We start from the raw sequence: 26974 nt of genomic DNA, 5'->3' as shown, positions 1-26974 counted from the left end.
GATCTGAAAGAGAAAATTAGATAAACATTTAGTAGCAGACCACATAACAATTCCAAAATATACATGGTAACATTGAAATTATATGTATTTCTATAACGCTCGATGATACAGAAAAAATAATTGCATATTTGAAATCAGCAGGAAAAATGGAATAATAAACTATAAAAAAAAATACAATAAACAAAACTTTTAAAAAAAAAATTTACGTTGTGTAATAAGAGAACAGAAGGATGATAAGACTTGTGACTCATTAGCCAAGTATTTGATGAACCCAAGAGGAAATCCTCTAAAACTACCAAAAGGGTATAACATAGAGGAATTTCATTTGATTAATGGACTTTTGTATAGAAAAACAGTTATAAGTGGGAAAGATATTTCTAGAGGTCCAGTAAATCAGTTGGTAATACCACAAACTCTTGTAAAAGAGATATTGAAGTTACTTCATGATAGTGATTGTAGTTCACATCCAGGGAAGGATAAAACTTATAGACAAGCACAACTTAAATATTCTTTGCCAGGTATGAAGAAAAATATATATGATTATATAGATTTTTTTAAATGTGTTAAGGTGAAAGGAAATACACCAAAACCTGATCTTATGTTTACCTATTCCATTCCACAGAAACTTTGGGAAAGAGTTCACATAGATATATTGGAGTTACCTTTGTCTGAGAATGGATATAAATATGTATTTGTTGCCATTGATTATTTTTCAAGATTTTGTATTTTACAACCCATTCCGAATAAAAAAGCTGAAACTATTGCTTCAGTAATCTATGATCAGATAATCTGTAATTTCAATACACCTAAGATCTTAGTTTCAGATAATGGAACTGAATTTAATAACAAAATCTTAAAAAAAAAAATTGTAGTTTATTTAAGATAAAGAAAATAAATGTTTTAGTGAGTCATCCACAAAGTAATGGAGCTGTAGAGAGGTTAAATAAGAAAATTATTACATGTCTTAGAAGTATGATAAGTCCTCATAGTATAACTTGGTATACTTGGATTCCTTGTGTTAAATGTACTCTGAACAACCAAATTAACATAGCACCAGGTGAAACACCTCATTTTATTATTTTTTTGGGGAAGACAAAAATCTTCCATATGAAATCTTGATTGCAGAGCAGAAACCTGTGTATAATATAGATGATTATATCTCAAATAGGATAAAAAAAAATTCAAAGTATTCACCAAAGAGTTAGGGAACATATGTATGAGTATTCACATGAGATGAAAAAGCAACACAAAATAGCATATAAAATAGAATTGAAAATAGGAGATTTAGTTATGGTCAAACTACATTCACCCTATAATAAACTTTCACCAAAGTACTCAGGTCCATATAGGGTAATTGATTCTGCAGGTGGAAAAAAATACAAGCTCTTACACTTAGAAACTAGGAAAGAATTGATAGGCCATTTAGATGATATGAAGAAGGTTAGGTTACAGTTCTATGAAGATAACTGCTGTGATACCCTATGTATCAATTTTAATGAACCAGAATAGTATAGATAATATTTTAATAAAATATGTGAATTGAATATTGATCTTGATGTATTCTACAGATAATATTATTTTGACCAAATGTATGTACTTGTGATGGGAGACCTAAACTACTAGAACTTGGTGTCAAGTAGAGATTCAACTTTGGTCAGACATGAAGACTTTGAACCTGCTGTGGTCAGACTCGGAATTTTGCCAATACATCAGGACAGTTCACATAAGTATTGAATCGTATTTTGTGAAGCATTAAAAGTGTGTCTTAGAAAAAAAATTAATTGTGTTAAACAAATATTTGAAATTCAAGAAGAGACACTTTACAATACTATACTGTATATATAACTCTTATTGCATATTGCTCAACATCTTTGAAAAGATGAAAACTTTCTCCATTGAAATTTAATGTTCTTAATCAAAGTAGTGAGTTTTGCAAATTTATTTAACATTTCATTATATTATTTGGGTTATGTTCCTGGTATGTATGTTATTCACCATTTTCTGCTTGAATTATTAATGACATTTATGCATTTTGGAGGGGTTGCTTATTTCTTTGAAATGTATATGTTTGACATGTTTTGCTGATACCATTTTACCAGTTTATCCAAGGATAATTTAGCTTCTTATATATGATGATTTCCAAGTATATATTAGCAAGCCCTGTAAGAGAGTAGCAGAAATAATTGGTCGGGCTTACCAAGGGTAGCTGCCGAGCCCTGTAAGAGGCTGGTAGATTGAGGTAGACAAGTAGATAGATGGAGGGGGTAGGTGGCGAGGAATTCATTTTACGACTTACATTTTTAGAAAACAATGGCCGAGGGGAAGTTGCTGAGTTGTATAATCTCGCTCACCACCTAAAGTTTGTAAACACCAGCTAGGGTATCGATATTGGCGCTGATGTGACGAAATGTAAACACTAAGCCACTCAAGCTCGTGACTCAGATTGCTTGCGTAAGCAGTATTGCTTGAGACAGTATAACAGCCTTTCTGATTGGAGAAAAGGGTAGAGGAGGAGAGAAATTATTGGTGCACGGAAGTAAAGTCACGCCCGTAAAGGGTGACACTTATTTGTAACGTTCAAAGTTATTGGATGAATTAAATAGTGACGTCGAAGCAGACTTGGCTTGGTGGGTGTACAAGGATCCCAGGTGGGAGTCCTCTGGTGTACTTAATCAAACTAAGTTGTAGAAGTGTAATATTATTCGGAAGAATTGAAGAAGAAAATTTACGTTTAATTCACCTTCGTACTGAGTAATGGAACTTGACTAAAAACATACATTACGAAAGAGGCATGGGGCCTACAGATGAATAACGTACAATTATAAGAGGATAAAAGAAAGTGAAGAAAATTGTAAGTGACTGTGGAATTACTGAAAGTGTTAGTAGCCATCTTCGCATTTGCTCCCTGGATTTTTTTTTTTTTTTTTTTTTTTTTTTTTTTTTTTTTTTTTTTTTTTTTTTTTTTTTTTTTTTTTTTTTTTTTTTTGTATTGGGTGACTATAGTGTCGCAGCATACTCCAGTCTAAGCCTTATCAGTGTGACTAGTAATTTCTTCACCATTTCTTCGTCCATCGTCCAAGTAGGTAAACATCTTAGCAAGTTATAGGATTCTCCAATTTTTTTTTTTTTTTTTTTTTTTTTTTTTTAATCTGTTTATCAGGGGACATAATTTTTTATGATTACTCCCAGGTCTTTTTCAGATCCCACTTCCTTTACTTCCAATATTCCGATTTTTACTGTCCTGATATATATATATATATATATATGTATGTATATATATATATATATATATATATATATATATATATATATATATATATATATATATGTATGTATATATATATATATTTTTTCCAAATTCCATTATGCTACATTTGATGTTAAAATCCACTTTCCACTTTTGACTCCATTTCCAAACCTTGTTCAGATCTCTCTGCAATGATTCACAGTCCGTTTCAGTATTCACTTTCCTCAGAAATTTTGCGTCATCTGCAAAGAAGTTCATGTAACATTCCACATTTTCATCCATGTCATTCACATAAATAGCAAGCATTATTGGTGCCAATACTGATCCCTGTGGAACTCCAGTAATCACCTCTTCCCAAGTTGAACTATTTTCTCTGAGCACTACCTTCCTTTTCCTTCCATGCAAGAAATCCTCCATCTAGTTCAGTAGTTTACCTTGTATCCCCTCTATGGTTTCTAGTTTTCTTAATAATTTTTATGTGGTACTTTTTCGAAAGCTTTTTGTAAGTCTAGGAAAGCACAATCAGCCCATCCGTTCCTTTCTTGTATTATATCTATTAGTCTTAAGTAGAAACAGATCCAACTTGTGGTACATGATCTTCCCTGTCTAAATCCAAATTGTCTCGGGTTTAGTATATTGTTTTCTTCCAGATGTTTTATCCATCTATTCTTAACAACTTTGTCACAAATTTTGGCTACAGTGCTCGTAAGGGAAACCGGTCTGTAATTTGTTGGGTCTTCCTTGTTTCCTCCTTTATATATTGGTACAATATTGGCATTTTTCCAGTCCTTTGGTATTTTTCCTTCTTTGAGTGAGCAACTTATTATATTATATATTTTGTCCATTAGTTCTTCTTTACATTCTTCTAGTATCCAACTTGAAATTCTGTCTTGACCGTTCGTTGATTGTCCATTAATTCTTTTTGTGATATTATTATTTCCCTCATGTGGGTAGGGGGATCCCACTTCACGCCCTTTATCCCAATGCTGCATATTTTCTCTAGTGAAAACCGACTTGATGTGATTTTTCATTACTTCAACCACTTCTAAATATTCTGTTCATTCTATATTTCCATGACGTAGTTTCACCATTTCCAATTTGTTTTTAAGTTTACTATTCACATATCTATAGAAATGTTTAGGTTGGTCTTATCGTTATGTGATCCATTAATTATTTTTGTGTTATTATTATTTCCTTCATGGGATCCCACTTCACGTCCTTCATCCCAATGCTGTATATTTTCTCTAGTAAAAACCGACTTCAAGTGATTTTTCATGACTTCAGCCACTTCTAAATATTCTGTGTATTCTATATTTCCATGACGTAGTTTCACCATTTCCTATTTGTTTTTAAGTTTACTATTCACATATCTATTGAAATGTTAAGCTTGGTCTTTACATTTTTCTATTATGTCTTTTTCATAGTTTCTTTTTTCCTCTCTGTGCAATTTTACATATTCATTCCTTTGATTGATATATATTTGCCACTTTTCGGGTTTTTTACCTTTTTCATCTTGTCCAAGCTTTATCTCTTCTATCTTTTACCTCGCTGCACCTTGTGTTATACTAGCACATGATATACACCTTTTCCTGTCTCTGTCTTGGTACATATTTATCCACTCCTACATTATAGATTTCCACCAAAATCATCCATTTTTCTTGCACTTGTGTCTCTTCATTGTAGAATTTTTCCCAACTCGCATTTTGAAAGAATTTCTTAAGTTTCCCAAAAAAAAAGTCTGTATTTCTCATTTTCGTCTTTATATATTTCCTCCTTTAGTTCAAACTCTATTAATATGTGATCACTCTTCCCAAATGATGTCTTGTATTCAATTCTATCCACAATTTCAGGTTCTGATGTAAATATTAAATTTAGTCTTGACTGTTCTTCATTATTTCTATATCTGGTACTTTTTTTTTACCCGTTGTGTCATTGTATGTTCTATAGTCATGCCAAGTAAAACATTTCCCCATAGATCCTCTCCACCTTTCACTGTCATCTCTTCTCAATGTTTTTTTTTTTTCAGTTAAAATCTCCCTTAAGTATCAAAAGCCCGTTTTCGTGTGCGTGTGTGTGTTTGTTTACCTAGCTGCATTTACCTAGTTGTATTTTGCGGGAAAAGAGCTATGATCGTAGTGTGTGTGTGTGTGTGTGTGTGTGTGTGTGTGTGTGTGTGTGTGTGTGTGTGTGTGTGTGTGTGTGTGTGTGTGTGTGTGTGTGTGTGTGTGTGTGTGTGTGTATGTGTGTGTGTGTGTGTGTGTGTGTGTGTGTGTATGTGTGTGTGTGTGTATATGTGTGTGTGTGTGTGTGTGTGTGTGTGTGTGTGTGTGTGTGTGTGTGTGTGTGTGTGTGTGTGTGTGTGTGTATTTACCTAGTTTTATTTACCTAGTTGTATTTTACGGGAAGGGGAGCTATGCTCGTGTGTGTCCCGTCTTCATATACAATTTTATCTAAACTGTTTTTAAATTCATGTATTGTTTTTGCACACACCACTTTCTCATCTAGCTTGTTCCAAATGTCTATTACTCTGTGGGGAAAGCTGTTCTTTTTCAGATCTCTTCTATAACTGTCCTTCTTGATTTTCTTTCCATGTCCTCTTGTATTTCTATCATCCCATCTTATTAGGCCATCTCTATCAATAGTTTCTAAGCCTTTCATGATTATACTTATCAAATCTCCTCTCTCTCTCTTCTTTGTTCTAATATCTGTAGCTCAAGGTTTTCTAGTCTCTCTTCATATGATAGTTTTGAGAGTGTTGGTGCCAATTTTGTAATTGCTCTTTGTATTCTTTCAAGTTTTGTTATACATTTTTTTTGTACATGGTGAGCACATTGTCTCTACATATTCCAATCTTGGTCTTATCAAAGTGAGTAGTATTTTCTTCACTATTTCTTCATCCAGGTACGTAAATGCTACTTTGATTGTTCTTATTAAATTATAAGTTTCTCTAAAAATCTTGTTTATGTGTTTTTCAGGTGACATATTATTCATAATAATGACTCCCAGGTCCTTCTCATTTTCTATTTTTTTTTTTTTATTCCTTCTTCTCCCAATTTATATGATCCTACTGTTCTTTTTTTGCTTCCTCCAAATTCCATTATACTACACTTCTTAGTACTGAACTCTATCTCCCACTTCCTACTCCATTCCCGTACTTTATTGAGATCACTCTGTAGCGACTCACAATCTTCTTCGGTGTTCACTTTTTTCAACAGTTTTGCATCACCCGCAAAGAATTTCATATAACTTTCAATTTCTTTATCCATTTCATTAATATATATAGCAAACATTATTGGGGCCAGAACTGTTCCTTGTGGAACACCACTTATTACTTCATCCCAATTAGAGTGTTTGTCTCTTATCACTACTCTCATTTTTCTTTCTTGCAAAAAGTCTTCCATCCATTTCAGCAGTTTGCCCTGTATTCCTCCTTTAGTTTCTAATTTCTTTAGCAACTTCTTATGTGGTACTTTGTCAAAAGCTTTTTTTAGGTCTAGAAATGCACAATCAGCCCATCCATCTCTTTCTTGTATTATATCTATTAGCCTTGAATAGAAACACATTAAGTTTGTGACGCATGATCGTCCTTGTCTGAATCCAAATTGCCTTGGATTTAGCGCGTTTTTTTTTTTTTTTTTCTAAACACCTTACCCATCTACTTTTGATCATTCTTTCACAAAATTTTGCTATTGTACTTGTTAGAGAGACTGGTCTATAAATAGTAGGGTCTTCTTTGTGTCCCCCTTTATATATAGGTACCATACTTGCTCTTCTACAATCTTTCGGAACCTGTCCTTTTTTAACAGGAGCTGTTTATTGTACTATGTATTTTGTCTGCCAGTTCATTCCTGCATTCTTTTAAAATCCAGTTTGCTATTTCATCTGGTCCATGCGATTTTTGACATCAAGATTCCTCAAGTGTTTCATTAATTCATTCCTTCTTACTTCTATTTCTTTCATAGGGGGGACTTTCTCCTCCCATTCGATATCTCTAGGCTGTATGTTCTCCCTTGTAAACACCGATTCAAAATGCTTGTTCATAATTTCTGCCATTTCTATTTCCTCTGTGTATTCAACTTTTCCTTGTCGTAGTTTCTCTCATTCTTGTTTGTTTTTCAGTTTGTTGTTTACAAATCTATAAAATAGTTTTGGCTGATCTTTACATTTTTCTATGACATCTTTTTCATATTTTCTCTTTTCTTCTCTGCACACTTGTACATATTCATTTCTATAACTAGTATATATTTTCCATTGTCCAGGTCTTTTGTCTTTTTTCCATTTTGTCCAAGCTTTACCTCTTTTGTCTTTTAACTCCCTACAACTTTTGTTGTACCAGCACTTTATATATTCTTTTTCATGTTTTTGTCTTGCGACATACTTTTCCACTCCTTTATAAATTTTTGTCAAAATTTTCCATTTCTCTTCCCCTGTTGTTTCCTCTTTTGTTTATTCTTTCCCAGTCTTCTTTATGAAAGAATTCTCTTATTTTATAAAAAAAAAATTATACACCAATCTTCCTTTTCTATATTGTTCATTTATTTTCATGTATTTTCCTCATTTAGTTCCAGTTCAACTAATATGTGGTCACTTTTACTTATTGGTGTCTTATATTCAATCTTGTCCACTATTTTAGGTTCTGATGTGATTATTAGGTCCAGTCTCGATGATTCTTCTTCATTTCTATACCTAGTGTTCTCTTGAATCCATTGCGTCATTGTATGGTCAATAATCATCTCAAGTAGAACATTTCCCCATGAGTCGTCTCCACCTTTTACTGTTATCTCTTCCCAGCAGACTTCTATGCAATTAAAGTCGCCCATAACTATTCTTCCTCCATCTTCCATTATCTTATTTAATATTATCCTTGTGTCTTTTAACATACTCTCTTCCCATGAGGCCGTTTTTGGAGGCACATAATTTATTACAAACTTTCTGCTCTTCCTATCTCTGTCTTCCACTTCCATCATAATCATCTCAACTCTATTCTTTCAATATGTGACATTCCTCACGTTTATATCCTTCTTAGTCAGGAACATAACTCCACCCCCTTATTTTGTCTCCCTGTTTCTTATCCAATAATTATATGCACCATGTCCTACACTGTTGGGTGGTAGTGGACCTTTTAATTTTGTCTATACAATTCCCATTATGTCCGGTACTTTTTCCTTCAGATAATCATTCAGTTCGTTCAAGCCTGTTATTAATCCATTTATATTTGTGTAAAACACTCTTAATTTCCTGCTACTTCCATTGTATTTTCTGTTTCCCTTTTGTTTCTTCACTTTCATATTCACTACTCTCCAATAGAATTCCTCTTTTTCTGACTGTTCTTTTCTCGTTTTTTCCTTAGCTTCTTGTTTTTTTCCTCCTCTCTTTCCTCTTTATTCATTTCTCTTTTTATCCATACCTTTTTATATTGCTCACTGTCTGTTAGTTTCCCTGTTTTTGCTAAGATATTCTCTGCTGTCGTTTGTGACCTGAATTTAATCTTAATTGGTCTGGTCTTATCTGTACTATATTTCCTTAGTCTATACATTTCTTCAATTTGTCTCCTTATTTCAGGTTTATCTTCCTGAACTATTCCTAATATATTGTTTACTTTTTCTTTTTCCTCCTTAATTCTCGTAGTCCTGTTTAAGTTATACTTCTCTTCCATCCCTAATATAATTATACTTTTTTTTTTATCTGCTAAGTCTCTTACTATATTCTCATTCTCTCTCATTACTTTAATAACTGTATTTTCAGTTTGTTCTTTCATCTGCTGTGTCACTATGTCGTTAAATACAATTTTATTGTTTTCTTGGACTTTCTTCCAACCATGTGCTTCTTTTGCTATGGACTCTTTATTTTCTTTATTATTCCTCTTCAATTCCTCATTCTCATCTTTTATTTCCTTTAACTGTTTTTTCAATTCTTCTACTTCTTTAGTTAGGTTTTGGTTTTCCTTCTTTAATTGTTCCAATTCATCAACTCGCTGTGCAATCTGTGTGAGTTGACCTAGCCTACTTTCCCAGTGTTGGGGCCTTTTTTCTAGTTTTTCCTCCAGCCTTGCTAATCCGGGGAGGTTGGTATCCCCCCCCCTTCATTAAATCCATTGAAATTAGTATCTTCACTTTCCATTTTGTTGTTCTTATTTATATTTCTAAACTTAATTATTTTACTGAAATTATTCACTTCTCCTGCGTCAACTGAGGACCTTTGTTGACATTTATTTTCCGTCAGGTGGAGCCCGTGCGCCTCCTTCCTCATTTCCTTCCATTTCCCTCAGCAATCCATCCCCTTCTCCTTTTTCATCACCTTCCCACTACACACCTTCCCTATAAATACAAAAAGGTACTTCCTCGTTGTTGATATCCACAAAAATTTCCCTTCTTCTTCGGAGCTCTAATCTTCGCTGTGAATCGGTCTACGTGTGTGTGTGTGTGTGTGTGTGTGTGTGTGTGTGTGTGTGTGTGTGTGTGTGTGTGTGTGTGTGTGTGTGTGTGTGTGTGTGTGTGTGTGTGTGTGTGTGTGTGTGTGTGTGTGTGTGTGTGTGTCTGTGTACGTGTGTGTGTGTGTGTGTGTGTGTGTGTGTGTGTGTGTGTGTGTGTGTGTGTGTGTGTGTGTGTGTGTGTGTGTGTGTGTGTGTGTGTGTGTGTGTGTGCGTGCGTGCGTGTTTAAATAAAAAAATCTTAAAGAAAACAGAACGTGAAAAAGGCTTCGGAGTGTAAGCGATTCCTGATCTTATATCAAGGAAACAGTGCATTACTGCCAGGAGAAGAGCTAACAAATCATTATGATTCATTGCTAGGACGGTTTCAAACAAATTTGCAGGTGGAGTTATTAAACTCTATCTGGCGACAGTTAGACCCACCTTTGATTATACGGTACATTTTTGGTCTCCATCCTATAGAATGAATATTAATTCACTAGAATCAGTACTGAGGAGAATGACCAAAATGATACATGGGTTCATTCGAACACAGGCTTAGGCACCTTAACTTGCACTCTCTGGAAAGACATAGAATGTGGGGTGATCTAATAGAGTTATTCAAATGGGTCAAGGGCTTAAACATGGGTGACGCAGATAAGGTCTTCACATTAAAACAACAGAGCAAGGCTCGCAGTAATGGGATTAAATTGGATAAATTTAGATTTAAAAAAGAAATACGCAAGAAGTGATTTATCAATAGAGTAGTTAACGAATTGAATAGAGTTAGTGACCATGTAGTGAACACTGAAACTATCAATTCTTTTAAGAGAAGGTTAGATAATTTCATGGATGAAGACGATAGGTGGTAATTGACATAGAACTGTGTGCGTCTATTTCGTTCTCTGTTCCTTTCGTTTTGTTTGTTTGTTTGTTTGTTTGTTTGTTTGTTTGTTTGTTTGTTTGTTTGTTTTTAATATACCATTTTCTTAGCCTCATGTCTAGTACTCTCCAATAGAATTCGTTCTTTTCGTCCCCTGTTTTTTTTTTTCTTTTTCCTCATCGTTTATTTATTTTTTACAAAGGATTACAAAGGCAAAGCATGCCGACAGGAGACCTTTTGATCCATATCTAGGTCGGATGCAAAAAAAAAAAAAAAATCATATTAATAATAAATTAAAACTATAACAATGTAAATAACAATTAAAATACATAAATAAATGCATTGGTATAGTTGAATAACAAACAAACAGGTAAATAGTAAATGATAATAAATTGACATATAACTAATAATAAATGAAAATCAGACAGACAAATTATAACAAAACAAAAACAAATAATATAACATAAATTATAATAATTACAGCATCTTACTTAGGTATTTATCTAAATGATTCTTAAAGCTTCGAACTGAACTACATTGCACTACCTGTGCAGGAAGTTTATTCCATTCATTAACTACACGGTTGGCAAAGTTGTTTCTACCTACTTCCAAATTGAATCTATTTCCGGACAGTTTGAGACCATTGTTTCTTGTCTGATTCTCATTCAATGTGAAAATTTGGTCACTTTTGATGTTGTCAATTCCCTTTAAAATCTTAAAGACCTGTATCAAGTCACCTCTGAGTCTACGCTTTTTTAGGGAAAACAGATTCATGTGCTTAAGTCGATTTTCGTATGATTTATTTTTGATATTTGGAATCAGTTTTGTGGCTCGCCGTTGTACTTTTTCCAGTCTGTCAATGTCTTTAATGAGATTCGGTGACCATACGGAAACAGCATATTCCAAATGTGGACGAACTAACGATTTATATAGCTTGTTAATGAGTGATGGACTTTTGAAATCAAAAGATCGCGCAATCAATCCCAGAATCTTATTTGCTTTCTCAGAGGCTGAAATACACTGCTTGGATGATTTGAGGTCGTTACTGATAATTACGCCGAGATCTTTTTCACTATCCACTTTTGTTAACGAATTTCCAAATAACTTGTAATCGTACTTGCTGTTATTTTTACCTATGTGCATTACCTTGCATTTACTTGTGTTAAATTTCATTAGCCAAACTTCCTGCTTTTGCTAATAGTTCTTTTGCTACTAATTGTGACATTAATTTGATATTTAGAGGTCGAATTTTTCTTTTGAGCATCGTCCCATTTTATATACTTCTTCTATTTCCTTTTCTAATTCTTGTTCTACGTCTTGTACTGCTTTCAAAATTTTCCTTGCTGATTCCTTCTATTCTTTTTCTCTCAAATACCTAACTAGGTTACGTTTTTCCTTTATACCTTATGCACTTCTTTTTATCTGCTGTATCTCTAGCCTAATTTTCTTTCTCTTTAATTATTTGAATAACTGTGTCTTTGGTATTCTCCTGCGTTTGTTGTTGGGTTATTTCTTTGAAAGCTATTTCTTGGTTTTGATTGTTGTTTTTCCATTCTTTTCTAATTTTTTTGTAAGTCTTCCTCTCCTATGTTTCGTTCAACCTTTACGGTTACCTTCTTAATTTGTTTATTCGCCTCTTTTTTAAGGTCTCACTAATGGTAGTATTTTTGTTTTTCATCATTCTATTTTAATTATTTTTTTCTAATTCCTTTTTCAAATCACTTACCTCTTTATTTATTTCCGCATTTCTTTCTTTAACTCCCTCAGTAATTTATAGGTTTCGTTGTACTCATTCTTTAGGTGCATAATTTCTTTCTTGAATTCCATAATCTCTTGATTCCATGACCTCATCTCCTTTTCTGTATCTATAATTCTACTTAGTCTTTTGTCATGTTTATTAAATCCAGAAAAAAAGAAAATTTTTGTCATCATGCCAATGGTGTTTTGATGTTTACACTACGCTTCGGTATTGTGCCAGCAGATGTCTCTGTTCTTTCAATGTTTACGATGAGTTCAGTTTCATCGTCATTTCCTGGTCTATTTCGATTCATTTTTCATTTTCTTCAATATTCACTATTTCTACTATATTAAATCATCACGGGTATCCTCCCATTTAATACAAACTAGGTTTCCTGTTATATTTATAGTTGTGAAGTTCCGTTATTTCTCGGGAGCTCTAGTTGAGACATCTTTACACTATAACGGTCAACGTGTCTTTTTGGATCACGTGTTGGACTCCTGTGTGTGTGTGTGTGTGTGTGTGTGTGTGTGTGTGTGTGTGTGTGTGTGTGTGTGTGTGTGTGTGTGTGTGTGTGTGTGTGTGTGTGTGTGTGTGTGTGTGTGAATGTGTGTGTGTGTATGTGTGTGTGTGTGTGTGTATTTATGTGTGTGTGTGTGTGTGTGTGTGTGTGTGTGTGTGTGTGTGTGTGTGTGTGTGTGTGTGTACGTGTGTGTGTGTGTGGTGTGTGTGTGTGTGTGTGTGTGTGTGTGTGTGTGTGTGTGTGTGTGTGTGTGTGTGTGTGTGTGTGTGTGTGTGTGTGTGTGTGTGTGTGTGTGTGTGTGTGTGTGTGTGTGTGTGTGTTTGTGTGGGGGAGTCTGGGTGTGTAGGTGGATGGGTTGTTTGTGGATGTGGGTGTGGGTGGGTGTGTTGGGTGGCTAAATGAAAATGTCTTATAGGATAAATACACTATATTCTCTTATACCACTGACAACGAATGCTTGTGTATGCAACGAGAGCTTGTTCGAGACTCCCGCCAAGCTCCAGTTGGCGCCATGAAAAGACGCGCATCGCATTTGCGATATCCATTATAATTACAATTGTACATAATGTACACATAATTACAATAAATAATAAAACAATAAACAACACAACATATGACAATTGCATAAAGAGGGGGAAACATATAATTCCCCCAAATAAGCAACACACCAGTACAATGTACGATATGTTATACAACACACCACGCCAACACATCGCTCGGCCAGCACCACTCGGTGACCTCACCGAGCAAACAAGAAAAAGACTGACCGAGGCAAGGAGAATCCAAAATACACAAGGACAAACCACACACACACCACATATGCAACAGTGGCAGACAAAAGTGTGGGAAAAATGGATACAATAGCACACCCAATACATTAAATAAACACATACATAATTAATTACATAAAGACAATACATACAAACACAGAAAGGAACATAAGACTGGCGCCAGTTAACAAAAATACAAATACAGCAATTGCCGGACGTCCGGGACATGATACTTAATATCTAAACATGACAAAATACAATTCAAGATAGTACACTTAAGAGCTAAACAATAGTTACACATTATAACCAAGAAAGGGACACACACACAAAATACAAATACAGCAATTGCCGGACGTCCGGGACATGATACTTAATATCTAAACACGACAAAATACAATTCAAGATAGTACACTTAAGAGCTAAACAATAGTTACACATTATAACCAAGAAAGGGACACACACAAAAAATGGTAAATATCACAAGAATACATAACAATACACAATGAAAGTTTAGGTAATTACAGGACCCCTTGACCAAAGGTCATAATTATGAGGGGTAGATAAACAAGGCATAGTTCTTACAGTGGGCCCTGGAGGAGGCCGGGTAAAGGCAGGGATAGGCACTTGAGTCTTCTTGAGCCTATCAGAGTGTGAAATCTCGCCAAGGCCTGTAGAAGGGTAAAAAATCCTGAACTTGTTAGGGTGGAGGCGTTCAGTCACCAAAAGGGGGCCCTCAAATTTACAATTCAATTTCGACTGGCGATCAGGCATGCTTTTGAAAACATGATCACCAACACCGATGGTCACAGGTTTTGCACGAGCATGTTGTTGTTTCAACATGTCGGCCTTTGAAGCATCCAGTTTATCTCTTACAGAATTATAAATGGCATGCATCACATGACTCTGGATTTTACTATAGTCATCTAAATTGTAGAGGGGACGAGCAGGGCTGTCAAGCACATCATATGGGAGCCGTTTCTCAACTCCAAAGATAACAAAATGAGGCGTTTTGCCCGTAGAAACATTAACGGTGCTATTGATAAAAGCACTGACATGGGGAAGGCAATCCTCCCAAGACTCATGAAAAGTACTAGCAAGGTGACGTAGGATCTCTAAAATTTTCCTGTTCGTCCTCTCAACAAGACCATTGGACGCTGGATGATAAGCAGTCACGAACGTCTGTTTGATGCCGTAACGTTCACAAATACCTGCCAAAACCTCGTTCCTAAATTCCGTCCCATTATCACTAAGAAGCACCGAAGGAGTGGTGTATGGACACAACACATGGGAAACTAAAGCATGTGCTACAACTGGTGCAGATTTGTTACGTAAGGGAGCTAAGACTACAAAACGACTAAAGTGGTCCACACACACAAGGACATAAACAGAGCCTTGCGTGCTACGAAGCAGTTGCAAAAGGTCTATAGCCACAGTCTGAAAAGGGCGAGAAGGAGTAGGGTACTCTAAAATGGGAGCAGTGCTCGTAGAACCTTTGTTCTGGGCACAAGAACTACACCGGGCTACATGAGAGGTAATGTCTAGTCGCAATTTAGGCCAATAATACTTCTTCCATGCCATAGCCAGAGTTTTGTCACGACCTGGGTGACCAGCCTGAGGGGCATCATGAGCAAGGGAACTAGAGACTCAGGGATCACTAGCTGTGCCACATCTTACTCAAACACTTCCACGTTACGAATGAGAACATTGTCCTGCAGAGAAAATTGGGACAGAGGTACTGGTAAAGCTGGTAAGGTGGAATCATCACCAGACTCCAAAGCATAAATGACTGCAGACCAAACAGGGTCTTCACGCTGAGCTTTGGCCAGATCATGCAGGGAAAAGTTATGAATCACGGTAACAGCAGTAACAGGGATATTCCGTGAAAGTGCATCAGCAACGTGGTTCGCACGCCCGGGGATATGCTTAAGGGTTGGATTGAATTCCTCGATCGTGAGGAACCATCTGGCTAGGTGGCCTGACAGATTCTTGCCCTTAAAAAGCTGAGTGACAGCAGTGTGGTCCGTGTAGACCGTAATAGGATATCCAAAAAGGATATCACGGAAGTGCTTTAAAGCCCACACCACTGCCAGGGCCTCTAAATGAGTAACAGAGTAACGGGACTCATGCTTATTAAGAATGCGACTAGCATATGCAATAACATAAGGTCTACATCCATCTACTTGTTGCATGAGTACAGCTCCAATGCCTGTACCAGAAGCATCTGTACAAATGGTAAAGGGGAGACTGTAATCAGGGAAGGCCAACACAGGCGCTGCAGTAAGAGCAAGTTTCAAAGAATCAAAACTATGCTGATGAACATCACGCCACTGGAAGGAAGAGTCCTTCTTGAGAAGGCGAGTGAGAGGGGAAGCAATTGAAGCAAAGTCTTTAATGAATGCACGATAGTATCCTGCAAGTCCAAGGAAGGAACGTACATTTTCAACTGACTTCGGGATAGGGAAGTCCTTCACTGCCTTGATTTTATCACCTGTGGTGTGGATACCATGTTTGTCTACAACATGACCTACGAACTGGGTACTAGCCTTGACAAAATGAACACTTGGGTAAGTTGAGTTTCAACCCAGCTTCAGCAAAACGTTGCAAGACCATGGACAACTTAGTAAAGTGGCTTTCCACATCTTTGGAAACTAGAATAAAATCATCCAGGTAAACAAAAAGTCCATTCCCAACTAAGCCATAAAAATGGAGTTAACTAAGCGCTGGCAAGTCAAAGGAGCATTCCGCAAACCCATGGGGCAACGAAGCCATTCATAGTGCCCACTGGGAGTCGAGAAGGCCGTGACTTTACGAGACTTCTCCTCCAGGGGTATCTGCCAAAAACCGGCTATTAAATCTAAGGTGGTGAACACCGTATTATCATTGCTAATGGACTGAAGAAGCTCGCTTAAGATAGGCAGAGGATAATGGTCTGGAAGAGTGACCTCATTAACTTTCCTGTAATCAACAACAGGACGAAAAGATCCATCTTTCTTAGGCACCAGGAGAAGAGGCGAGTTCCACTCTGAGTGGGACTCCTGTACAACACCTTCACGCAATAAATCGTCAACCAAGGACTGGGCTATAAGCCGACGAGAGTGAGGTAGCCTGTAAGAGGGGACGTAAACAGGACGAGTACCTGGCTGAAGATCAATTCTATGAACCACACGGTCCGTAACCCCTAACGGATCACCTGGTAAAGCCAAAGCCTGACGGTGAGTAACTAACAGGTCAAGGAGACGAGGCGTCTCTTCAGGAAAATCAATCTCGCCTACAAATGTGGCAAACTCAGAAGCTAAGTGAGCAGGGTCACGTGTTGGAGGAGACTGTAGTACAGAAGCTGCTATAATAGGCGAATCCTGGAAAGCAGCAACGTGTACCACCTCAAAGGAGCCTAAGTGACTGCCAGGAGAGAGAGGAATAGGAGCACCCGTGACATTGGTTACCATCGCCGTGGTAACATGATCCTCGCGAATAGTGGAGAGAGTTCCTTCTAGGGCAAGCCGACGAATACGAATAGAGTCAGGCAAAGAGAGAACGTCAGACCCTATCGGGGCACCTGAGACGCGCACCGGAACTCGAACAGAATTTGAAGGTTCAATAAGATGCTCTCCTATAACAACAGCAGCACAATGAGAAACAGGGTTAGAGCACTTAGAAGTTGGTACAGGCACATGTGCGGACTGATCAAGCACAGTAGAATCACAAACAGAAACTGGCCTATATGATGCAGAGATATCAAAATTGCAAAAAGTCACTACACAGCGACTAGGAGAAATATCTATGCCATGAGCTGTAAGAGCATCAATACCCAATATACAATCACACTTAAGGGCAATGCCAGAGACAACAACAAAAGTGACATTGAAGACTGTAGCATGCGAGGGAAACTGTAAGGGAAGACAAACAGATCCAAGAACAAGCAAGGGAGAACCTTGCACGCACAGAATGCAAATTATCACAAAAGGGAGATAAAGGGAGATTATACAATTCCCGTAGAGCAAAATATGCCTTACTACTTAAGAGACTACATTCTGCACCAGTATCTACATTGACAGAAAGAGGCGTATCCCTAGTAAGAAATTGAAAGGTAAGTAATTGAGAAGACTCAACAGCCACAAAGGGAATTATTTGAGACCGAACATTGCTGGTCAACTCTTTGGGTTGTGAAACACGCGCTGGTGAAAATGGGATTGACGAGGCTGTTGAGAAGTCTCATCCTTAAGTTTCAAAACCTTGAAACATTGATCAGTCGAGTGTTTACAATGACCATGGATATGGCAATAACTGAGTCTACCTTGAGGTTCTACTCTAGAAAGGTCATGCGACATATTAGAAGAAACAGTAGGTACACTCCTGCGAACAGGGGACAGTCTTGACTTGTGTACCTGGCGCCTACGGCGGTAACAAAATTCGCTTGAATGACCAGACCTGTTACAAAAGGTACATAATATGGGAGGGGGGGTAACTGTAGATTGAGGGGAACTATGAGTAGGAACTGTAGACTGAGAGGGCTGAGGAGAGCAAGGGACATAGGCATGTTGAAGAGCATTGCTAATACATAAGGAACTAGAAGGCACTTCCCCTAGTTTAAAGGAAAGCTTTGTCGCAAAAGACAATAGTCTCATCAGTCGTATACTTGAGAGAAGATGCAGCTCTTCTCTCAGAAGGCACCAAAAAAAGAATATATGGCAAAAAACTCCAAAATAAGACGAAATCTATCTAAAGTGATATTGCCATTATCTACCCAATCTGAATGTGAAAGTGACTCTAAAGCATCAACAATAATTATACTGGCCTGAGCTTGCGCCCGTCTATAATCAAGAGTGCCCAGTCGGGATACGAGAGTATCAGCCAGTTTGAAACACCAATGGAACGAACCACCACCAGGGGTATCTGAAAAAAGTTTAAGGAAGTTAGACCTAAAGATGTCATAATTATAATCCAGAGATTTGGGATCTAAACACGACGCCGAAAGTAACTCCGATGCTAGAGAATTTGGCACAAGCTGGGACCTCACAAAGGAGATCTTTTCAGGCCCCGTCGACACATTAGAATGCACTATTGAGTCCTCACATTGGCGGATAAAATCAGTCGCCCTATAATGGGGATCTTGACCAGAGAATTTCATAACCGACGGGTCTTGATGCAACAATGTTAATGTGTGCGCCATTGTCTCAGATGAGGTTTGTGACTTAGACTTAGACTTTGACTGAGACATGATAGGATTTGACAACTGTGACCCACTGCGTAATAACATACGAAAACACCGATACCAAGCAAGAAATAATGCAAATACAACACACTTGCACAAAGCATGAAATAATGTAAAAAAAATAATAATAATAATATATAGAAATCACATGGACATGGGACACGAACGTAAGATAATGATATAATTCACACAAACAGAAGCATTGGAACAGAGAAACAATGCAATACATATATCAATAACGAAGAAAAAAATTATATGAAGACCGTAATTAGCAAAAATTACGTAAAAAATATAATGCACTGGTGCGTAAGTATACGCAAGACGACACTGGCGAAAGAATTCTAACCACTGAAGGGTACCATTTCAAAAAGTAAATAAATAGTGATGTCATAAAAATGGCCGCCCAAGGCACGACCGGTAGATATGAAATATATGTATGAACAACAATATGTCCACAAAATATCAAAAAGGACAATACAGGTATGTCTAAGGCAAGGAAATATACAATACTGGTAAGTAACGAAGGTAGCTAATGTCTTCGGACGCGGAGCATAAGCCGGCGAATACACAAGGACCGCTGGGACGCCGACCAAGAATTTCTTGAACTCCAAGCACGAATCCGTCCTCATCTGACCACCAATCCAACTGCAATCCACACAGCGACCATAGAAGATGGTCCCGCAAAAGCAGACGGCGATATCAGTCCAAAAGAAGGCCAAACACGAAGATTCTCGGGGGAAACGTCTCCCAATAAAATCACTAGGCGCTCTATGCGACCACAGTGACAATGTTCCTGAACACCGCTTTTTTTTTTTTTTTTTTTTTTTTTTTTTTTTTTTTTTTTTTTTTTTTTTTTTTTTTTTTTTTTTTTTTTTTTAAATAAAAAGTCACTGGTCCAAAGTGAGAAAGCACTATTACTTCTCTCAAATAAGCAAATCCTAGCCTGTGGAATGAAAATAGGAGAAAAAGAACGGAGACAAACATGCACTAATATGATTGGCAATAGTCCAGCGCTGCAATTTAAAGTCTTTTCAGAATGTTCACAATGGAAAAAATCACCGAAAAGATTGTTTTTTCGCTGCCACCATAATGTGTTGGGTGGCTAAATAAAAATAAGTCTTATGGGATAAATACACTATATTCTCTTATACCACTGACAACGAATGCTTGTGTATGCAACGAGAGCTTGTTCGAGACTCCCGCCAAGCTCCAGTTGGCGCCAAGAAAAGACGCGCATCGCATTTGCGATATCCATTATAATTACAATTATACATAATGTACACATAATTACAATAAATAATAAAACAATAAACAACACAACATATGACAATTTTATAAAGAGGGGGAAACATATAATTCCCCAAATAAGCAACACACCAGTACAATGTACGATATGTTATACAACACACCACGCCAACACAGTGGGTGTGGGTGTGTTGGTGTATGTGTATGTGTATGTGTATGTATGTGTGTATGTGTGTGCGAGTGTGTGTGTAAACCTAATTATGATATATAGAATAAAAGAGAGAGGGGAGCTAAAGCAAAGAGAATGAGCGAGTGAAGAGTTAGTGATTGAGTAAGCGAAAGAGTGAAAGTGAAAGAGAGAGAGAGAGAGAGAGAGAGTATTGACTTTAAAAACGGGAAGAGAGAAGTTACAGATGCCGCGGGCGTCCGGAGGAGGGGGGGCATGAGGGAACATTTGCCTCCATCCTTGCAAAATAGCTTTTATTGATTGATTAAAGAAACCAGCTTGTAATGAGCTGATATTAAATTACCACTTTCAGCTAGAGAAATGTTTTGATTGAAATAATATTTGCCCGTGAAACTAAACTTTTCATAGAGTGAACAGGCAAAAGGTTAACGTTTACTGTTTTTACAAAAAAAAAATCTGAGGTTGTCCTCTTCATCGTAACTATGCCAGAATATGAGAAACAATAACAGGAAGAGGAAAAGACCGTTCCAATTATTTAACCCATTCTAAAAATGGGTTAAAGGGACATCATCTATAAGGAGGAGGTAGGATTGGGTGAACACCATAACAGGAAAGTTCATGAAAATTATAAGAAAAAAATGAAGAGAGAAAAATCGGCATTAGTGATAAGGGCCCTGAAGAAATAAATACAAAACAAAACAAAGAAACAGAAGGAAACAAGAACCCAAGGAAGAGAGAAAGGAAAAAGAGAAAAAGAGATCAAAGAGGCAAGGAAATTTAAACAAAGGCAGAAAAGGAATAATACGACCAGGGTCTCCCTTCTCTGTTTCTCTTCCTTCTCCTCCTACCCCCTCCCCCTCCCCCACCCTCCTCTCTCTCCTTCCCTCCTCTCCCCTCCCCGTTGACGTTCTGAGTACCACCGGATCATTAGCTGTTCTGAATCCATTCATCAAATGCGGTGGCAGGTATTAAAAACGTTTCTTCCTAATAGACCGCCTGCGAAAAACGTTTAGTGAATTTGTGATTACCATTACCCCACACTTGGGCGTTTGAAATATTACAATTTGGTCACTTTCACTATGTAAAAAAAAATCCCAGCCCTTATAAAGTTAAAAAAGAAAAATGGCGAAATGCATACACTAAGGGAAAAAACAGGTGATGGTGAAAATTGTAATTCAACAAATATTTGAGTTTGGCTATTCAATTACTTTACCTACCGTAATTGTATTTACCTAATTGTAGTTTACAGCAGCGATCGTGAGATCCTAGCCCTCACTCCAGTTATTATACAAAGAATTTTGTACAATTTTGACTGACATTTTTTTCTCCAATTACCATACTTAGATTTAAATTCATGTATGGTTCCAGCTTGTGCTATTTCCTATAACCCCCCCCCTAAAAAAAAAACAGTATTGCCACTTCCATGAATAGAATTTTAAATACATACTCATTAAAGATACGCCTGTATGTAAGAACATCTTATTCCAATCATTCACAGTATATACTGATAGCGTTGGGATAAGGATAAGGATAAGGATAAGGATAAGGATAAGGATAAGGATAAGGATAAGGATAAGGATAAGGATAAGGATAAGGATAAGGATATGGATAAGGATAAGGATAGGGATGAGGTAAGCATAAGGATAAGGATAAGGATAAGGATAAGGATAAGGATAAGGATAAGGATAAGGATAAGGATAAGGATAAGGATAAGGATAAGGATAAGGATAAGGATAAGGATAAGGATAAGGATGAGGATAAGGATAAGGGGCTTGTAATATACATCTCTTCAGAGTCTTCAGTGTCTGTATTTGTGGGCGAGTGTTCTTCCCTGCAGTATCTGCTTTAATGCTTACTTGGAGCATGACTCTCTCGGGGGCGAATTTCGGCTTCTTTTCTTTTTCTCGCCGAGTCGCCTCGAGTCATTCTTGACTCGGTGGCGCGCAAGAGAGTGAGAGTGGGAGTGGAAGGAGTGGGAATGGGGATGAGAGTAGTAGTGGGAGTGGGGGTGAAGGAGACGGATTGAGAGTGGGATTGGGGATGAGAAAGTAGGAGTGGGGGTGGGGGTGGGGGAGTAGGATTGGTGATGGGAAAGTAGGAGTGGGAGTGGGAGTAGGAGTAGGAGTGAGAGTGAGAGTGATAATGAGAGTGGGACTTGGACTAGAATAGGGGGCGGGGGTGGGATTGGGGGTGGAAGTGGGAGTGGAGCCAGAACTTGATATTAACTCACCCCAGGAATAAAAACCTCTCACATATACTACTATTCATCGAGGGTGGTGTCGGGAGTTAGGTGAAACGAAGGATATCTGACGGCAGTTTTAGCGTTTACAACACAGTTCCTGCTCACTTGTTCTCTCTCTCCTCCGTCAGGAGCGGAGGGAGTAAAGAACGACCTGTCCTGCTACCAGTGCACCGTCAAAGACAACTCGGCCTGCTCGGACAAATACCTGCAGCCGTGCCCCAACACGCAGGCCTTCGACCGATGCGAAACGAGAATCAGGAAAGAAGGTAAGAGACGCACCAAAGAAGGAGTAGAGAGGGGAAGGCAAAGCGGAGAAGTAAAGAGAGATGAGAAATATGATCCTTCAGCTGTGGGGCAAAGTTAATTTTTTTTTTTCCCCTATTACTTGTGTGTGTGTGTGTGTGTGTGTGTGTGTGTGTGTGTGTGTGTGTGTGTGTGTGTGTGTGTGTGTGTGTGTGTGTGTGTGTGTGTGTGTGTGTGTGTGTGTGTGTGTGTGTGTGTGTGTGTGTGTGTGTGTGTGTGTGTGTGTGTGTGTGTGTGTGTGTGTGTGTGTGTGTGTGTGTGTGTGTGTGTGTGTGTGTGTGTGTGTGTTCAATTGAAGACCAGAGCTGATTCTATATCCACTATTTTCTTAGTGATTTTCTCAATTTTCCGAATACTTTGTATCTTAAAGGGAGGTCAAACACAAGGCTTCCGAGATCCATGGTGTTATTATAACGAAAAACATTACACAAATTAAAAATACAAGCTTTCAGTTGAATCATACAACCATCTTCAGGTAACAATAGATGTACAGGGTAGGAGTTTAAATATGAGTAAATAAATGAACTTGAAGAGGTAGGTCGTAGCTAGACGTCAGGTACTGGACGAAGGTGAGGGCTTCGTTTCAGCAGGATATATGGACATTAGATCACTGTAGCCGGACGTTTGGTCTTTGTTGCCACGGAACTCAAACAAGCCGCCTCTGAGTTACGCAACAACCCCAACCTCGTCATTCGACGAGCTAACAAGTCTTCTATTTATGTCTTACTTAACAAAGAAGACTATTTCTCTAAGATTAACCACATCCTCTCCGACACTTCTAAATTCAAGAAAATCTCTAATGATCCCACCATCAAACTTAAGGTTCAGGTTAACAAACTCATCGCAGCTAATAACGCAGTCGTGGAACATCTGCATATATCTCCCATTACCGGTGAATTCTCTCCTGGATATATTTATGGTAACGTCAAAACACACAAGCCGAACTCCCCCCTCCACCTGATCATCTCACAGATCACTACCCCTACATACGGACTCGCCAAACAGCTTAGTAATATCATCACCCCTTTCATCCCTAAGAAATACTCCCTAAAATCATCTGATGATTTTATTGACATACTACACAGCAAGCAACCCCAAGGAATAATGGCTTCCCTCGATGTAGAATCATTATTTTCACATGTTCCATTTCTTTCCACGATTGAAATAATCCTGAATAATGTGCACCGCCACCCTGAATTACATCCTCCTAAGATCCAGGAGGAAATCATGAAACATCACCTTACTTGCACAACTGAAGCTCCCTTCAGAAGCCCATCAGGCAAGTTATATCTACAAGTGGAAGGAGTTGCCATGGGTTCATCTTTAGGATGTACTTTTGTAGAATTCTATATGTGCAATCTGGAGAACAAAGTTCTACCAAGTCAAAGGCCTTTTCGTAATCTACAAAAGCTAAACAGTGAGGTATATTGTGTTCTGTCGTTTCCTCGATTAGTTGGTTCATCGCCTGCAAATGGTCTGGAGTCGAATATCCGCTTCTAAAGCCTGCCTGTTCTCTCGGTCTATTTGTAAGGATCTTGTAGAATACTTTACATACATTTGATAGCAAGATAATCGGTCGATAGTTACTAAGGCCTTCTTGTCTCTTTTTTATGAAGCAAAAACACTATAGTATTACACCACGATTCAGGAACGCTTTCTTGACGTAACCACTGGGTATTCAACTGATATAAATTTCTTTCCCTGTGTCTTTCAAGAGACCTATCGATGTACTATCTTCCCCAGGTGCTTTTCCTCGTTTCATAATTTTTAGAGCAAATTCTACTTAACCTTTGTAGCCTCTGGTACACTACTAACGTCTACAGGTGAATTTACTGACTCAACTACAGTTTTTGACAAGTAAAGCTCTTGGTAAAATTCTTCTATTCTTTTTACCATTCTGTCTCTGCATTTAATGATTTTTCCATTTCTATTTTTCAAGCATATCCTTTGCTTTCTTCCTAACACATGTCTGCGCTCGGTCCCTTTAATATTTTGACCGTTTTGAATAGTTTCCTCTATTTCATCCATGTTTCTCTTTCTTTTCTCTAATATCTGTCTTTTGTCGATAAGCTTGTTTAGTTCTACTCTTTCTATTTCGTCTCTCCTGCTTTTAATCTGTATGGTTCTTCTTCTTTTAATTAGGTCATTTGTAACATTGGAGTATTTGTTTTCTCTAATACTTTTTGTACTTCCTACTTTCTCTGTCGATACCCTAATGATATTCATTAAATTCAAATTCAATTTTTCGGCAGTGTCCATTTTAGTTCTTAGAGCTTCGAATCTATTTTTAATTTCTAACTGAAATTTCTTATCGTTATCCTTAAGCTTCGCAATGCCTATTTTCTTCCATAAAACTAGTTTATTTCTCTCGGCTCTGAAATTTAATTTAGCTGTACACCTTACCATTCTATGGTCACTACCTATGTTGACTTTATGACCGTAACATTGCTAATGCTCTTGCTCTCATCTCCTAATATTAAATCTACTTCGTTCTTTGTTGTTCCATTTGGACTTCTCCAGATCCATTTACGACCTACACGCCTTTAGAAGAAAGTGTTCATCATCCTCATGTTGTAGTTCTCTGCAAAATTGACTAACATCTCGCCTCTGTCATTTTTTTCACCTACTCCAAACTTCCCAATGCACGACTCATATCCCATCTTCTTCCCCACTTTAGCATTAAAGTCGCCTATTACCAACGTGTACTTTTTTCTTTATCCATTACCTGACTTACATAATCATAGAAGAACTCTATTTCATCGTCTAAACTCTGTGAAGTTGATGCATAAAACTGAACTATTATTAGAGTGTACCCTTTACACAGTCTAATCACAATCCAAGCTACCATGTCTGATAAATTACTGAACTTGACTACGTTACCAGCAACCTCTCGGTTTATCAAGAATCCTACTCCACTAGATCTTTCTTTGTCCTTACCTCTATAGTAGAACAAATGGTGACCATCTTGTAATTCTATCAGCTTTTCTTCCGTTCTCTGGACTTCGCTCAGTCACAGAAAAACTCAATTTCATCGTCTAAACTATGTGAAATTGGTGCATAAACCTGAACTACCTCTAGAGTGTACCTTTTACACAATCTAATCATAATCTAAGCTACCCTGTCTGATAAACTACTGAACTTGACTACGTTACCAGCAACCTCTCGGTTTATCAAGAATCCTATTCCACTAGATCTTTCCTTGTCCTTATCTCTGTAATAGAACAGGTGGTGATCATCTTGTAACTGTATCAGCTTTTCTTCCGCTCTTCGGACTTCGCTCAGTCCTACGATGTCCCACTTAATGTTGTCTAGTTCTTCCATTAAACTCTCCAGCCTGTGGTCTTCTGAGAGAGTTCTTACGTTGTAAGTATAGATCTTTATTTTCTTCATGTTATTTAATGTCCAAGAGTTGGATCTGCTTCGACAGTGCTTAATCACATTCGGTGGCACACTGCCCGTAAGCACACGAGGCAATACGGTTAGGCCTTTGTTTTGGGTGTACTATTCATGGAGGTCGAGAATCGGGTGGTTCCTTTTTGTACGGCCTAGGTGGTTCGATGCTATCGCCTTTGTTTCAGAATAAGCAGTCGCTACGGCAAAGCTTCGAGTCCTTGCGGTGGAGCTTATTTCCATTTGTAAAAATAACACTCAACTTGTCGGATGGCTCGCCATAATAAAGACTCGGTGAAATTAGAATAGGGACCGAGTTGCCCTAGTACTGTCGGGGAACCTTCCAGGTCGAAAATCGGGTGGTTCCTTTTTGTACGGCCTGGGTGGCTCGATGCTATCGCCTATATTTCAGAATAAGCAGTCGCTATGGCAAAGCTTCGAGTCCTTACGGTGCAGCTTATTTCCATTTGTCAAAATGACATACAACTTGTCGGATGGCTCGCCATAAGAAAGACTCGGTGAAATTAGAATAGAGACCGAGCTGCCCTAGTACCGTCAGGGAACCCCCCGGTCGAAAATCGGGTGGTTCCTTTTTGTACGGCCTGGGTGGCTCGATGCTATCGCCTATGTTTCAGAATAAGCAGTCGCTACAGCAAAGGTTCGAGTCCTTGCGGTGGAGTTTATTTCCATTTGTCAAAATGACACGCACACACACACACACACACACAAACACACACACACACACACACACAGACACACACACACATATATATATATATATATATATATATATGTCTGTGTGTGTGTGTGTGTGTGTGTGTGTGT

At 37.8% G+C, this 26974-nt stretch overlaps 1 protein-coding gene across 1 annotated transcript in view; it reads left to right on the top strand.

Annotated features, from left to right (window-relative positions):
- Positions 1–26974, top strand: part of LOC143032343 (uncharacterized) — a 251376-nt gene that overhangs the window by 134936 nt on the left and 89466 nt on the right. The window contains exon 3 of the mRNA XM_076196926.1: positions 22585–22722. Coding sequence (XP_076053041.1) covers positions 22585–22722 — 138 coding nt within the window. The remainder of the gene's footprint in view (positions 1–22584; positions 22723–26974) is intronic.

Source organism: Oratosquilla oratoria, chromosome 13, assembly GCF_046742065.1.
Source record: "Oratosquilla oratoria isolate Oo_2021 chromosome 13, ASM4674206v1, whole genome shotgun sequence".
NCBI lineage: Eukaryota > Metazoa > Arthropoda > Malacostraca > Stomatopoda > Squillidae > Oratosquilla > Oratosquilla oratoria.
Note: the sequence above shows the minus strand (reverse complement) of the source record. Positions and strands in the feature narration are given on the sequence as shown.